Source organism: Arachis stenosperma, chromosome 3 (assembly GCF_014773155.1).
Source record: "Arachis stenosperma cultivar V10309 chromosome 3, arast.V10309.gnm1.PFL2, whole genome shotgun sequence".
Taxonomy (NCBI): Eukaryota; Viridiplantae; Streptophyta; class Magnoliopsida; order Fabales; family Fabaceae; genus Arachis; species Arachis stenosperma.
Window position 1 is genome coordinate 148,445,904 of NC_080379.1, and position 13,026 is coordinate 148,458,929.

Here is a 13,026-nt window from a genome sequence, read left to right on the forward strand (position 1 = left end):
ACACGGGTGCCACGCCGTTGCGGCACTGGATCGCACCTGTTTAGATGATTCATGGATAGTGGTGTATGTTTTGTTGTCATATTTATATTGTGTACTTTCTTGGTTTGTTATCGTTGTTATGGTATGTACTTTCTTATTATGTTATTTGATTTTATGTTATGTAGTCTCATGTTTTGTTATGTCATTTACGTCGATGTATTCTACTTTTATGTTATGATTTATAGTTTCATGTTATGTTATTCGTTATCAGTCATACCATGATATAATGTTGTTTGTTCTAGTTATAAATTTCAATGATTTAAAAGACATTCAACAGAAATATTTGGTACAAATAACAAGTTTCATTACACATACGAAACAAAGTTGTTCCAGACAAGTTGTAATACATTAAAAGTTATAAACAAATAGAGGACAAGTGCTAATACTTTAACAAACAAACACATACATAGCAAATCGCCTACTGATTTCTAGCAGTCCCGCTGGGGCCTGCGGCTTGTGGACAACTACGCCTGGTGTGACCTGGCTGCCTGCAGAGGCCACATCTCTTTGGCCGGTTCGGATCTGCTTCATCCATGTTGGTTCGAATTCTTGTGGATCTAGGACGACCCTCCCTCGCACGCCTCATACTCGGATCCGGTATAACGGTAGGCCCGGCATAAGGTGGCCAGAAACCCTCCGAAATGGGAGGGGCAAATCCCATCTGATAGACACCGAAAACGGAGCTAAGGCGATATACCTTGTGGACGTAAGGCTGCCATGTAAGCCGTGAAAAAGCACAGCATGCCAGTGCGTGCGGACAGGGAAAATGAAGTGCTTGGAAGTATCCACAATCACAAGTCTTAGACCCTAATGAGGCCCTGTACGTACCAAGAGAGAATGAGCCTGTCGGAGTCATTTCAGCAACGGTGTACTCCGAGTTATCCCTGTCGTAAACAGTCACCGTGAAGTGCCTGGCTGTTCTCAGGTTGGCCTCGATACACTTTACTAGGTATTGACTGAATTGTTGTCCAGTACCCATCTGAGCCTCGGCCTCCCTACCCTTACGGACAAATAGCTCAGCTAGCCTTCCGTATGTGGCCTTCACCAGCGAGCAAACAGGGAGGTTTCTAACCCCCTTCAGGATTGAGTTGACACATTCCGAAATATTGGTCGTCATGTGCCCGAATCTCCGACCCTCATCACAGTGCTGTGTCCACAACGAATACTCGATTCGGTTCGCCCAGTCACACATTGCCGGATTCTCAGAGCGCAGAATGTCAAACCAGTAGTCGAACTCCACCTCGGTCTTGGCATATGCGGCGTTAACAAGAAGCCTCCAGGCATCTTTTCCCTTGAACGTCAAGGCAAAATTCGCTGCAACGTGTCGAATGCAGAACGCCCGGTACGCAGCAGGCGGTAGCCATCCCCCATCCGGAGCCTCGAGGGCTGCCTTTATGCCGTTATGCCTATCTGAAATAACTAACAGACCCGGCTGAGGTGTCACGTGCTCACGGAGGTGGGAAAGAAAGAAAGACCATGACTCAGCATTCTCACCCTCAACTAGTGCAAATGCCACGGGGAGGATGTTCGAGTTTCCGTCTTGTGCAATGGTGACTAGCAGTGTTCCCCCATACTTCCTATATAAATGGGTGCCATCAATACTCACCAAAGGCTTGCAATGACGGAATGCCTGGATACAAGGGGGGAAAGTCCAGAACAGCCTATGAAAATAAACCTGAGAATCGTCAACCTGTCCCCCAACTCGAACAGGGCAAGTCCTGAGGACGGCTACAGTGCCAGGCATCGTCAGCTGAACTCCTAAAACCCACCTAGGGAGCTCATTGTACGACTCGTCCCAGTCCCCATATATCACTGCAACGGCCTTCTGCTTCGCCATCCATACCCTCCTGTACGTAGGCCTGAACCCAAAGTGTGCGGCCGTGGCATTTTGAAGCACCTTGATGTTCACACCTGCATCAGCCCTAACCATCGGCATAACGAAGGTGGATATGACATGGTAGTCCAGACTCCTATGGTCGCTGGAGATGGAGCTGGCAAGACATGTATGCGGTCCGTTGTATCGCTTCACTTCCCAGATACCCTTCCGCTGTCGGAGACTCAACCGAATTAGCCATGTGCACCCATTCCCAAACTCAGAACACTTTCCCACATACCTGCGGTAGTCAGACTCAACGACCTTGTACTGGACCCCTCGGCGGATACTGTACGTCTTCACACTCAACAGCGCCTCATCTTTATCCTGAAATTGTTGGCCAACCTGGAACTCGTTCATACCGGCAGACCCCTCGGTATCTCTAGCACCAAATCCTGAGGCCTGCAGAGCATTGTCGTCCTGCCGCATGGCATCCAGGTCCAATGAGGAAAAATGGGGGGGGGATACTGCTGTGTGCCAGAACTAGATCCACCTGTAGCCCTTGTCGGAACAGTAGTTCCAACATCATCGCCGCTTTCATCAGCGATCATATCCGGCTCCACGTCATCGTCATCTGGATCATCAAACAAACCATCACCAACACCAGCCGGTGTGGGACAATGTACCTCGGTGGGAATATGTTTCCCATACCGAACCTCGTCTCCAACATTGCCGCTCAGATCAACGGCAAACGAAGGGGACGCAACAGGCTGCATCGGTGGCTCATACACAGGAGCAGAGGATGAAGCAACAGCAGGTCTCGAGCTCGAGCCGGCAACCGCGGCTATAGTAGTGGCATTCCGGTTCGAACCACCCGAGCTAGATACCACATCAACCAACTTTGCCAACAGCTCTGATGTCCTTACCTCGGGAAACTGCCTACGAGAAAGAAACATAACCTGCAAGTCCTCGTCACTACCGATTGTGAAACAATCAAACTTCACGGTGTCATGGAGCACCGCTGTTGGAATGCGGTAGAAAAACTTCTTGACCCTTTTAACGCCTTCAAGACCCAGCTTCTCCAGCACAGAGCTAACAAGTGCATCGTAGGTGGTTGTCGGCGTCACGATAATACATAGGGGATCCTTATCAGTGAACTTCACGCCGGACCGAGTTTTTCTCTTAATCGACCCTCTGTAATGTACCAGAACTAGGAAACTCTCCTCACTAGCCATCTCACCTCTTTGTTGAGAGCAACATGAGTTCACAGCATATATATACAGCCCTGGCTCGCACTATATATATATAATTCGAATCTATATGTTTCGAATTATGTAGTATCACAACCTAACCTAGTAATTCGAATTAACTAGATTCGAATCATTTAGGTGTAATTCGAAACAACTTGTTTCGAATTACTTAACAATGTGCCTTCATAGTAATTCGAATTAACTAAATTCGAATTATGTTGGTGTAATTCGAAACAACTTGTTTCGAACTTCATTCATTTGTTGCCTTCCTAGTAATTCGAATCATATCATTTCGAATTACATGTAAATATAATTCGAATCATATTGATTCGAATTATATAATAATTCGTCCTGGTAGATTCATGTATTGATTTTTCATTTGGCTGAATTAGGTAATTTTGAGCTCTCCTTGGCTCATTTGGGTTTTTTACCCTAAAAAGAAAATTGAATACAATTTATTTTCTAAAATATTTATATATTAAATAGCAAATTATTTTGTATGAAAATTGTTTAAAATATTATATTAAATTTGTAGAAAATTTGTGCGAAAATAATTTTTTGTTTTGTATGAGATTTCTTTTAAATGCGTAAATTATATTAAATTAAATTTGTTTGAAATTTAATCAAAAAGAAATATTTGATTCATCTAAAATTTGTTTGAAAAAAATTTGTTATATAAGACTAAATTCGTTAGAAATTTACTAAAATGAAATATATTTTTTGTTTGAAATTTGTCTAAAATAAAATATTTTTACGTTTAAAATTTGTCTTAAATACATTGTCTTTATGTTGGCTAATCTATCTAAAATTTGTCTAAAATACATCATAATAGTTAGAAATCTAGCAGATAAATGCCTATTCGAAATCTATCACAAAATCGTCTGAAAAAAAAATTTCGGATGAAATTTCAGACAAAATGTAAATTAGCAACAAAAATTTTTGGGACAAAAAAAATTCGTCTCAATTTTGTTCGAAAGAAAAATTTTGTCTCTAATTTGTCGAAAGTTATCTCAATTTCGTCTCAAAATAATCATTCGAAAAATACCGATTTCTAGTGGTGGAATAGATATAAATTGCTTACATGTAATAAGTGTTGCATCCCTTAGTCTTATTCTTTTTTATGTATAGAATGAGGACATGTTATTGTCTAAGTGTGAGGGAATTGATGAATCCATATTTGATGATAATTTTTTACTTGAAATAAGTGAATTTTATCGCATAAACTTGCACTAATTCATTGAAATAGTATGCTTTTGTGAATTCTTTTCTAATTATGCTTAAAATTACTAAGTTTAATTCACTTTTCTCCCATTCGATTTCTTGATATGTTTGTTTGAGTGATTTAAGATTTTAAAGGCAATGATGGCTTGAAGAAGTGGAAAAAAAAGCACGCAAATAGTGGAAGAATTCAAAAAATGAAGGATTTACAAAGCTATCAGTCCTGACCTCTTCGTACTAAATTGATCATAACTTGAATTATAAAGGTCCAAATGAGACGATTTTCAGTGGAATTAGAAAGCTAACATTCGGGACTTCAAAATGATATGCATATGTCTATATTGGACATTGAGTTAAATGTGCGTACGCACACAATATGTGCATACGCACGTGTCTGAGCGCATGCCTCATTTAATGCAGCACGTGATTCGTGATTTCTAACTCATTTTGGATCCAATCCAACTCATTTCTAATGCTATTGAACCAAGAATTGAAAGAGAATGGAAAAAAGTAACCATAGTTTAGGTTTATCATGTTTTAGGTGATTCTAGAGAGAGAAGTTGGAAATTCTAGGGTTTTAGTTTAGTTTTTTCTCTAGTTTTAAGTTTTGATCTTATTTTAGTTTAGTTTTCTTTATATTTTTTTATTCTAGTATCTTAAATTGCCTAGTCTCTCTTGTTAATTTTTCTATTTTGTTACTTTTTAGTTTATAAACTCTTGTTAAATTTACAATTTTTATTTAATGTAATTTGATGTTTTCATGTTTATTAATATTTGATTGAGTTGTTAATATTGCTTTCTTACATTTCTTAGTCATAGATTTTATTCATTCATGTAATTTATAATATTTTTCTTTTATGTCAACTATGTGTTTGATAAAATGTCTCTTTTATTTATTGAGTAGTTTTTCACCCTCTTGGCTTGAGATTGAGGATTTAGGTAACCTTAAGTCATTGATGCTCAATATTGATTGGTGATTTGGGATTGTTAATTGATTTTGTCTCTACTAACGCTAGTCTTTCACTAAGTTAATTAGTGAGTTAGTTAGGATTTGTGGATTCAGATCAATTATGCTTATTTAACCTTTTTCAATATACAGAAGTTGACTAAGTGAGATTAAATCTTCATAATTATCATGTTTTTGGTCAATGACTAGGATAAAAAACCTTGACTCTCATCTCTTGTCAAAAGGTCTTTTAGGATTTTAATTTCTTTAATTGCCTTAGTTTAATTGTTTTTTATATTTAGTTATTGTTTTTTTCTTAATTTCTTGCTATTTATATTTTTTGTTTATTTCAACTAAAAATTTTCAATTTTCTCATAACCAATAAATGAGCATTTGATTGCAATTTCAAGAAAGAACGACCTAAAATTAATACTTTCGGTTATTTTGAATTGTATTGTAACAATCTTTTAAATTTTGATTGAGAGTTAATTGTTGGTCTAGACTATGCTTGCAACGAAATTCTATTAAAAATTTTTATATTGACATTAATCTTCACAGCAGGAAGCAACATGCCACCACTGGAAGGGCGAGCAGGGAGAGAAAGGTGAGGAGAGAAGAGGTTCTAATTCTGAAATTTTGGTTGGGGATAGGGTTTGATTTATTATTTTTGGGCCAACTATGAATCCACGATCTTTTATGCTGAGAAATGGTTTTGTTAAAAACATGATTATAAAGTTTTGATTCAGAAGGCGACGACAAATGCTAATTGTCAGAAATTATCAAATTTTAGCGATGGTGATAATGTTTCTTGACAAATACGAGACATTCTAATTTATTTTTTCTATAATTTAATATTGGTAGTTAAAATCTGGTGGCTAAACTCCATTTTTGTGATATTAAAAAAAAAATTGTTCTTAAATATCTGCATACGTAGGAGATGTAACATATATGCGACACATTAACTAAAACATAAAACAAAGAATGATAGTTGCCGATTTTCTCCATCCAATTGCATTCCCATGTAAACAAGAGATTTGAACACAAATATATATATATTAAAAATTATATTGTAGAAAGACATACACCCCGTTCAAAAAAAAGATGAACACCCAAAAAAAAAAAGGAAAAAGAAACCAAGTGAACTATATGCCAGCCTCCCTGGCTCTGCATATTCTACTATGTATCTTTAGTACATTATATATGTAGCTGCTGCTTCTCTCTTGCTAGAAAAAATGTCTCCTTTTGTGTGTGGTTATTTTGGCCAACACAAGTAGCTATAGTTTCTTCTGTGTCAAATGAATATTTTGATACTGTTGTTTTTTTTTTTTTCGTGTCATTTTGTTTTTTTTTTTTTCGTTAGTAATATAATCATTCTAGCATGGGCAAAGCCACAGAGTTGTCTTGAGAGGAACACAATGAGATGATTTCTTCTAGTGTTCCATTCATACAATCCCTACCGTATCTATCATAGAACATGCAGTCTTCAGTCACCTCTGGCTTCAATGACTTTGTCTCAGCAAAATCTATTTGTGGAAAATCTTCCATCACCAAAGGCGTTTGTGGGAATTGATAATTATGCATGCTTCCATACATGGACATCTCTATGTCCTGCATCATATAGATGAATTTATATATTAGCCTGTTAATTGATGCAAAATAATTACTATCTACACATGAATAATTATAACTTATAGCAATAATGACAAATATATAATTGTCACAGAAACATAAATTAAATAAGAAAAATAATTATTATATTATTGTCACTAAAAATAATTGTTTTTGTCGCGGATATATTATTTTCACCAAAACAAAAGTGATACATAAATTTTTATTAAAGATATTATGTGTATATATTATGTGTAAAATATTTAATGACTCACATTCTATTTACCAAACCTTATCTAATGATGAATGAAATATAAATTGATACAATATCTTTTATGATATATGTACATGTAACACAATTGAATTGTTGCTGTCACATTTTATGAGTTTTGAAGGTGTACCTTTCTATATATGTGGCTCATGATTAATTGGAAGATAGAACTAAAAGACCACTTGGGAGTAGTGCAAGTGGCAACAGAATAGTGGGGTTAGAGTAGAATGTCTTAGGTATTAAAGTGAAAGAAGACAAGTTGTTTTGTTAGGGTTTAAGGCAAGGAATTGAATAGCGGCAAATTGAATTTGGTTGAAAGTCCCCAATCAAATGCATATATTTTGCTGCAAAGCTAGTTGAATGGTAATGGAGGGGGGAACTGATGAGAAGTCTCTTGTCAAAACAACCATCTTTTTCTGAAATAGGAAAATTATGATCCTGACATTACTTATATATAAAAAAGAATATGATTAAAGATAAAGATGAGAGAGAGAGAGAGAGAGATAATGTGAGGTGTGCTTTAGTTTTAGAATGCATCAAAGCCATGAGGAAAATGGGGAAGAAAGATATCACTACTTTGGAGAACGTTTTGATTAGGTCAGTCAAAAGAAGTTATTGGGGATAGTAACCAAGAGAGAGAGAGAGAGAGTCCAAGTGAATTTTAGAACTGAGCTTTATGAAAAGATAGGAACTTCATCATACTTGCAACTTTTGTCACTTTAAGATCAAAAGAGAACTCATCATCAAAGATTTATATGCTATGTGTGGGCCACAAACATAAATCAATAGTGAAATTGTTTAATCATGTGAGGAATTAAAAATGTATATATTCATACATAATGTAAAACAAAAAATAAAATAAAACAATAGGCTAGTAAATTAATTTTCATAAATTTATATATTTATGCATTGTTATTTGAGGGGTGATATTGTAATAATGAAGCCTTAAATTGATAAAGCAGCATTATAAAAAGAAGAATATCGCTGGAAATGCAGGTTTGGCAAAGGAAGTAATCATGAACATAAATGCCGTAGACATGGGGAAAAAGCAAAAGTGAAAATACTACTTAACAGATCAATACAATAACAAAATAATATTATAATGATGATCATGCTATGGCCCAACTTGCTTTTGATATGTCTCCCTTCTAAATCTTCATTTTCATGCCACGTCTACATGACTAGCAGTAATACTAAGATGCAAATTCAAACAATCATGAACATTATCAAACTGAATCTCTCAAAATTTTTTTGCTTTAGTTTATTTTTAAAAATAACATTTTAGTTATTAAGACTATATATTTTGCAGGATCTAAAATCAATTACTAGAAATATACCTTTAACGACTACATTGACATTTTTAAATTTATAGAGCATGTTTGCAATTTTAGAAATTAAATTGACAATTTAATCAGATTTAAGTCAAAATTAATTGAGAATTTACCTGAAAAACGTTTGAGGGGTATGCTATTCCCATTGAGTAAGAATTAGCGGCACTGTTTGCTTCATCACAAGCAAATTGGGCATGAAAATCATCTGCTATACCGGTTTCTGTGGGTGTACATGTTCCTTGAGTGAGATCAGAAGATGAAGCATCACAATTAGGGAGTTTATTATTATTATTATTAGGATATTGTTCATTAATATTTAGAGTTATATTATTGTTATTATTATCATTCATGGCTTCCATTTCTCTTGAAATCTCAATGCCACTTGAGTGATCTTCCTCTAGTAATGCTTGATGTTCTTTCTCTTCTTTAGATTTGTCTTGAACTTGAATTGTCTTTTTGAAAATCCGACACAATGAAAAGGAATCCTGTGATTTATGTGATGCACGATTTGTTAAACATTGTATTATTACTAGTATATAAATATAAGTACATATACGATGTTAATTGTTAAAGACAATGAATATTGCAATTAAAAGAGTAATATTATATATATATAGTAGAAAGATTTGGTAAAAAGAAAAAGAGTGCGATGCAATAGTGATAAGTACATGTATGGATCTGAATTCTTCATCATTATGTTTTAATTTTGATCATAAGATGTGCTTTTTGAAGAGAAGAGGAAAAAAAAAAACTAAAGTTTTCCAAATCATATAAAGAAAAAGGAAAAAAAATAATGGAATATTACAGGCATGTGTGCATCCTTGTGTAACAAGGTTCAAGTAAATCAAAACATAAATGTCTACATTCAAGTTCAAGATAGTCCAAAAAATAAAAATGGGTCTAGTATAGTGAACTTGACTCTATATATGACAAGAACCAAAATTTCAAGAAAATAAGCAATTGATCTGAAAAGCAGTGTACGTAAAACACTTAGATTTTAATTAAAGCTATAATAAGAGGAGCACTAAACAAGGATTTGGTCCTTGGTCGCGTGAAGACTTTTGTGGCTTTTTAGGGTTTCTCCTATGAATATATAGGTCCCATTCATTCAATTATTAATTTCAGCTAGAGCTCAAAAGATGCATACATAGAACTAGCACATTCATTTTCTTAATTACTTTATATTGTATACAATATTATTAATGAACAATAACTGGGAAACTGAGAACAGTGAGGATATGCTGTTTCCTACCTTTATTTCTTTATTTTTCTTTTTTCCCAAAGCAAAACCCTAGTTTTTGCTTGTATATATATATATAATTAAAAATCAGCATATGCTAATAATAACCCGGTCCTAGAAACAGTCCTAACAAAAGAAGAAAAACAAAAAGAAGAGAAGAAGAAAATGATTAAGATGAATGATGAATGAAGACAAAATTAAACATGAAGATACGTATATGCCATAAAATACGTGATGGACATACTCTTTTATTGTTAAATTAGATATTAAACCCACGTTAAATAGGTCTGACACCTCATTGTATATGATAAAGCAATATATTTGATAAGATAATTGTAATATGAAGAAAAGAAAAGAAAAGAAGCATAAATGTTTGTGTACCTTGAAAGAGGAGTGAGGAGTTCCAGGGAGGGATTCAATCAAGCGGTACTCATGCATGACCCAGTTGGTTCTAATTCCATGTGGAGCTCTTCCTTTGTAATACACCAAAGTCTTCTTCATACCAACTGCCTTCTTCTGAGACTGCACTGCCCTGTCCTTTCCAGTCGCTTTCCAGTACCCACCTCTTGTTGCCCTGTTCGTTCTTGATCCATTTGGATACTTCCTATCCCTTGGACTGTAGAAATACCACTCCATATCCTTGCTTGGTAGAAATGACTTATCTGCAGTTTTATATATATATGATTGATATCAACTATTAAAAATACTGAAGCACTGATATTTTTACAATACTTACAAATTCTCTCATGCAATTTAAAATCATATATATACCTGGCAAATCCCATGGTTCACATTTGTATAAATCAACTTCAGCTATAACGTCAAGCTCTATAGAGCGACCTGTTATCTTCCTTTCTAAGTAGTAAGCAACGAGCTCTTCATCTGTGGGGTGAAACCTAAAACCAGGTGGGAGACTCATTGGAGCCATTAGAGCAATAATGGTTAAGAGAGTAGAGAGAGAGAGAGAGAGAGAGAGAGAGGAGAGTGAAATTTTGGGAACTGTGGCACCTGATATTATGAACTAAACCGACTTGTACGATATTGAACTAAATAGGCCACTGTTGAGAACAAACGGTGATTGCGGATTTACCATTTTGCCCCTGAATTCAAGTGTATTATTTTGTTGTGTGTTGTGCTTTATGAAGAGAGAAGAGATTCTATGTGTATGGTGCTGTGTGAAAACCTAGTGGGAGAGGATAAGAAGCTTCTCTGCTTTTGTCTGCTCACAAACTAACAAAAAAAACAGGACCCCTTCAAAAGGCACTGTGGGCCACGACACCATCCATACCCTACAACACGCAATACTACTTACTAGACTCTACCCTTTTCGAGATGCTAAATAATATTTTTATTTATAAAATATATATTAATCTATTTTATTATAATTATATATAAATTAGTACTAATCATCATTTGGTTCATTCAAATAATAAAAATAATATAACTTAGACATTTATTATTATAATAATAAATTTTAATTTATTTTTTTTCTATTGTTAAGAATAAAAATTATTACATCGAAGATTATAAATGTTTTATTACATTTATAACAATGAAATATATAATAATTTTAGATAAAATAGTTTTATAACAAGTTAAAATATATTATATTACGTGATAAATATTAAAAGAGTTAAAATTATTATAATAATAATGAATACAAATTTTATATTATTATTATTCGAAACAACCAAATAACTATCATTAATTTACATAGATAATTATAATTATCATTAGTAGGCAGTTATTTGTGTCGGACTAAAATATACGTTATTTTAATTTTTAGCAAGTGAAATATAGGGTAAGTTATTGAAATAAAATAATTAAATTTTAAATTTATCATATTGTAACTTTTTGAAACAGCATATATGTTTGTAATTTTTTTTTATGTAAATTGTTATAGGGGATAACAATTTTTAGTTTTAACATAATCTGTTATAAAATAATACGAATTATGTGAAAAAAATGTACAAAACAGAACTGTTAGAAGATGTAACGATTTCTGAAGAATACGAAACATGCATAAACTACTATTGGGTATAGTGGTTTATGAAAAAATATTAGATAGCTTAATCCCTGTTACTCTAGTAATTTATGTATAGGTAGATTTTCTATATATACTAGTGTAAGGCAATTGTAAAGAAGTAGAATGTCATTTTCATAATGAATGGTAAGGAGAGTTTTTTAATTTTAGTGTATTGTTCTGAAAAAATTCAAAAGAGCAAAAGACACAGTGTTAAATTTACTGATAGGAAACCACAAAGTGTCTTTATCTGGTTATCGAACACTTTGTCAGAGCTAAAAATTAGTATATTGTAAAAGTTAAGGGTGTATAGGACAAAGTGGGTAAAGAAGTTATTCTACAAGATTCCTATTGCTGTTGTTTCAACCAGTGTAAAGTACAATATATTTGTGAAAGGGTCCGATGAAGATATGCAGGTTTTGTTTCATTCTCGGCGAAATTTTTCGAAAGTGAGAATACACGAATTGTATGCCAAGTTGGAGGATGGTGTCAACAATTCTGGGGCATCAGCACCGAATTCTCAGTCGACTACGTTGGGGTGCTTCTACCTCGATGTTGTGGTTGCACCTTCTTGTTCGTTGGTTGATCCTCTATATATTGTAGTTGGGATGACTAGTTCACCACGTCTGATTCTTAATTCATCAGGCGAGGGTGAACCAGATCGAGTTGAAAATGTGATGCAAGAGGATGATTCAAACGAAGAGCTTGTTGACATTGGTGGGGACAAGGATGAGGATATTTGGAGCAATCTACTTGCACATCATGGCTCATTAAGTTCCGGTACACAACAACATCCTCTACATTTCTCAACCTTAAACTTGGATGTACTACAAGAAAATAAGCTTTCTGCCACGCTTTTAAAGCGTGCTGAAAAGTGCTAAAAAGGGTGCCGACAGCTTTTCGCCATGCTTTTTGATCTATCGGCACGCTTTTGAAAGGGTCACACCTGCCAGCGTGCCAGTTGCTCTATTGGCACGCTTTTGTGGATCTATCGGCACGCTTTCTTTTTTGCCACGCTTTCAACTCTTGCCACACTTTTAAGCGTAGCCATATGTATTAACCTATCGGCACTCTTTGAAAGCGTACTGAAAAGTGAAAGATATCGACACGCTTTTGAAGCGTGCCAATAGTAAAAGATATGGTATCGCTTTTGAAGCGTGCCAATAGTCAAAGAAACATGGACCTATTGCCACGCTTTTAAAGTGTTTTCCCAGTCAATAATCTTCTCAACATCCTCTTTCTTGACTTGGAAATTGTCACAATTACGAATGGCAGATGCAAGGAGAA

The 13,026-nt window shown here is 34.7% G+C and overlaps 2 protein-coding genes across 2 annotated transcripts; both read right to left on the reverse strand.

Annotated features, from left to right (window-relative positions):
• Nucleotides 1-457: 457 nt before the first annotated feature.
• Nucleotides 458-2,272, reverse strand: LOC130966877 (uncharacterized). Its single transcript, XM_057891699.1, has one exon. It carries the CDS (start codon nucleotides 2,270-2,272, stop codon nucleotides 458-460), a length of 1,815 nt encoding a protein of 604 aa, XP_057747682.1.
• Nucleotides 2,273-6,604: 4,332 nt separating this feature from the next.
• On the reverse strand, nucleotides 6,605-10,661 carry LOC130970575 (NAC domain-containing protein 86-like). The gene is made up of 4 exons (XM_057896700.1): nucleotides 10,488-10,661; nucleotides 10,098-10,378; nucleotides 8,590-8,961; nucleotides 6,605-6,874 (listed from the first exon to the last, which is right to left on the reverse strand). The coding sequence occupies exons 1-4, from the start codon at nucleotides 10,642-10,644 to the stop codon at nucleotides 6,635-6,637; spliced, it is 1,050 nt and encodes a 349-aa protein (XP_057752683.1). The 5' UTR covers nucleotides 10,645-10,661; the 3' UTR covers nucleotides 6,605-6,634.
• Nucleotides 10,662-13,026: the final 2,365 nt, after the last annotated feature.

Bases quoted from the DNA above. Each gene is read 5' to 3' on its own strand.
- LOC130966877 (XM_057891699.1), bottom strand. From the start codon at position 2,272: ATGAACGAGTTCCAGGTTGGCCAACAATTTCAGGATAAAGATGAGGCG.
- LOC130970575 (XM_057896700.1), bottom strand. From the start codon at position 10,644: ATGGCTCCAATGAGTCTCCCACCTGGTTTTAGGTTTCACCCCACAGAT. The intron at 10,379-10,487 runs GTATATATATGA...ATAAAACTGCAG, and splicing joins TGAACCATGGGATTTGCCAG to ATAAGTCATTTCTACCAAGC. The intron at 8,962-10,097 runs GTACACAAACAT...CATAAATCACAG, and splicing joins CTCCTCACTCCTCTTTCAAG to GATTCCTTTTCATTGTGTCG.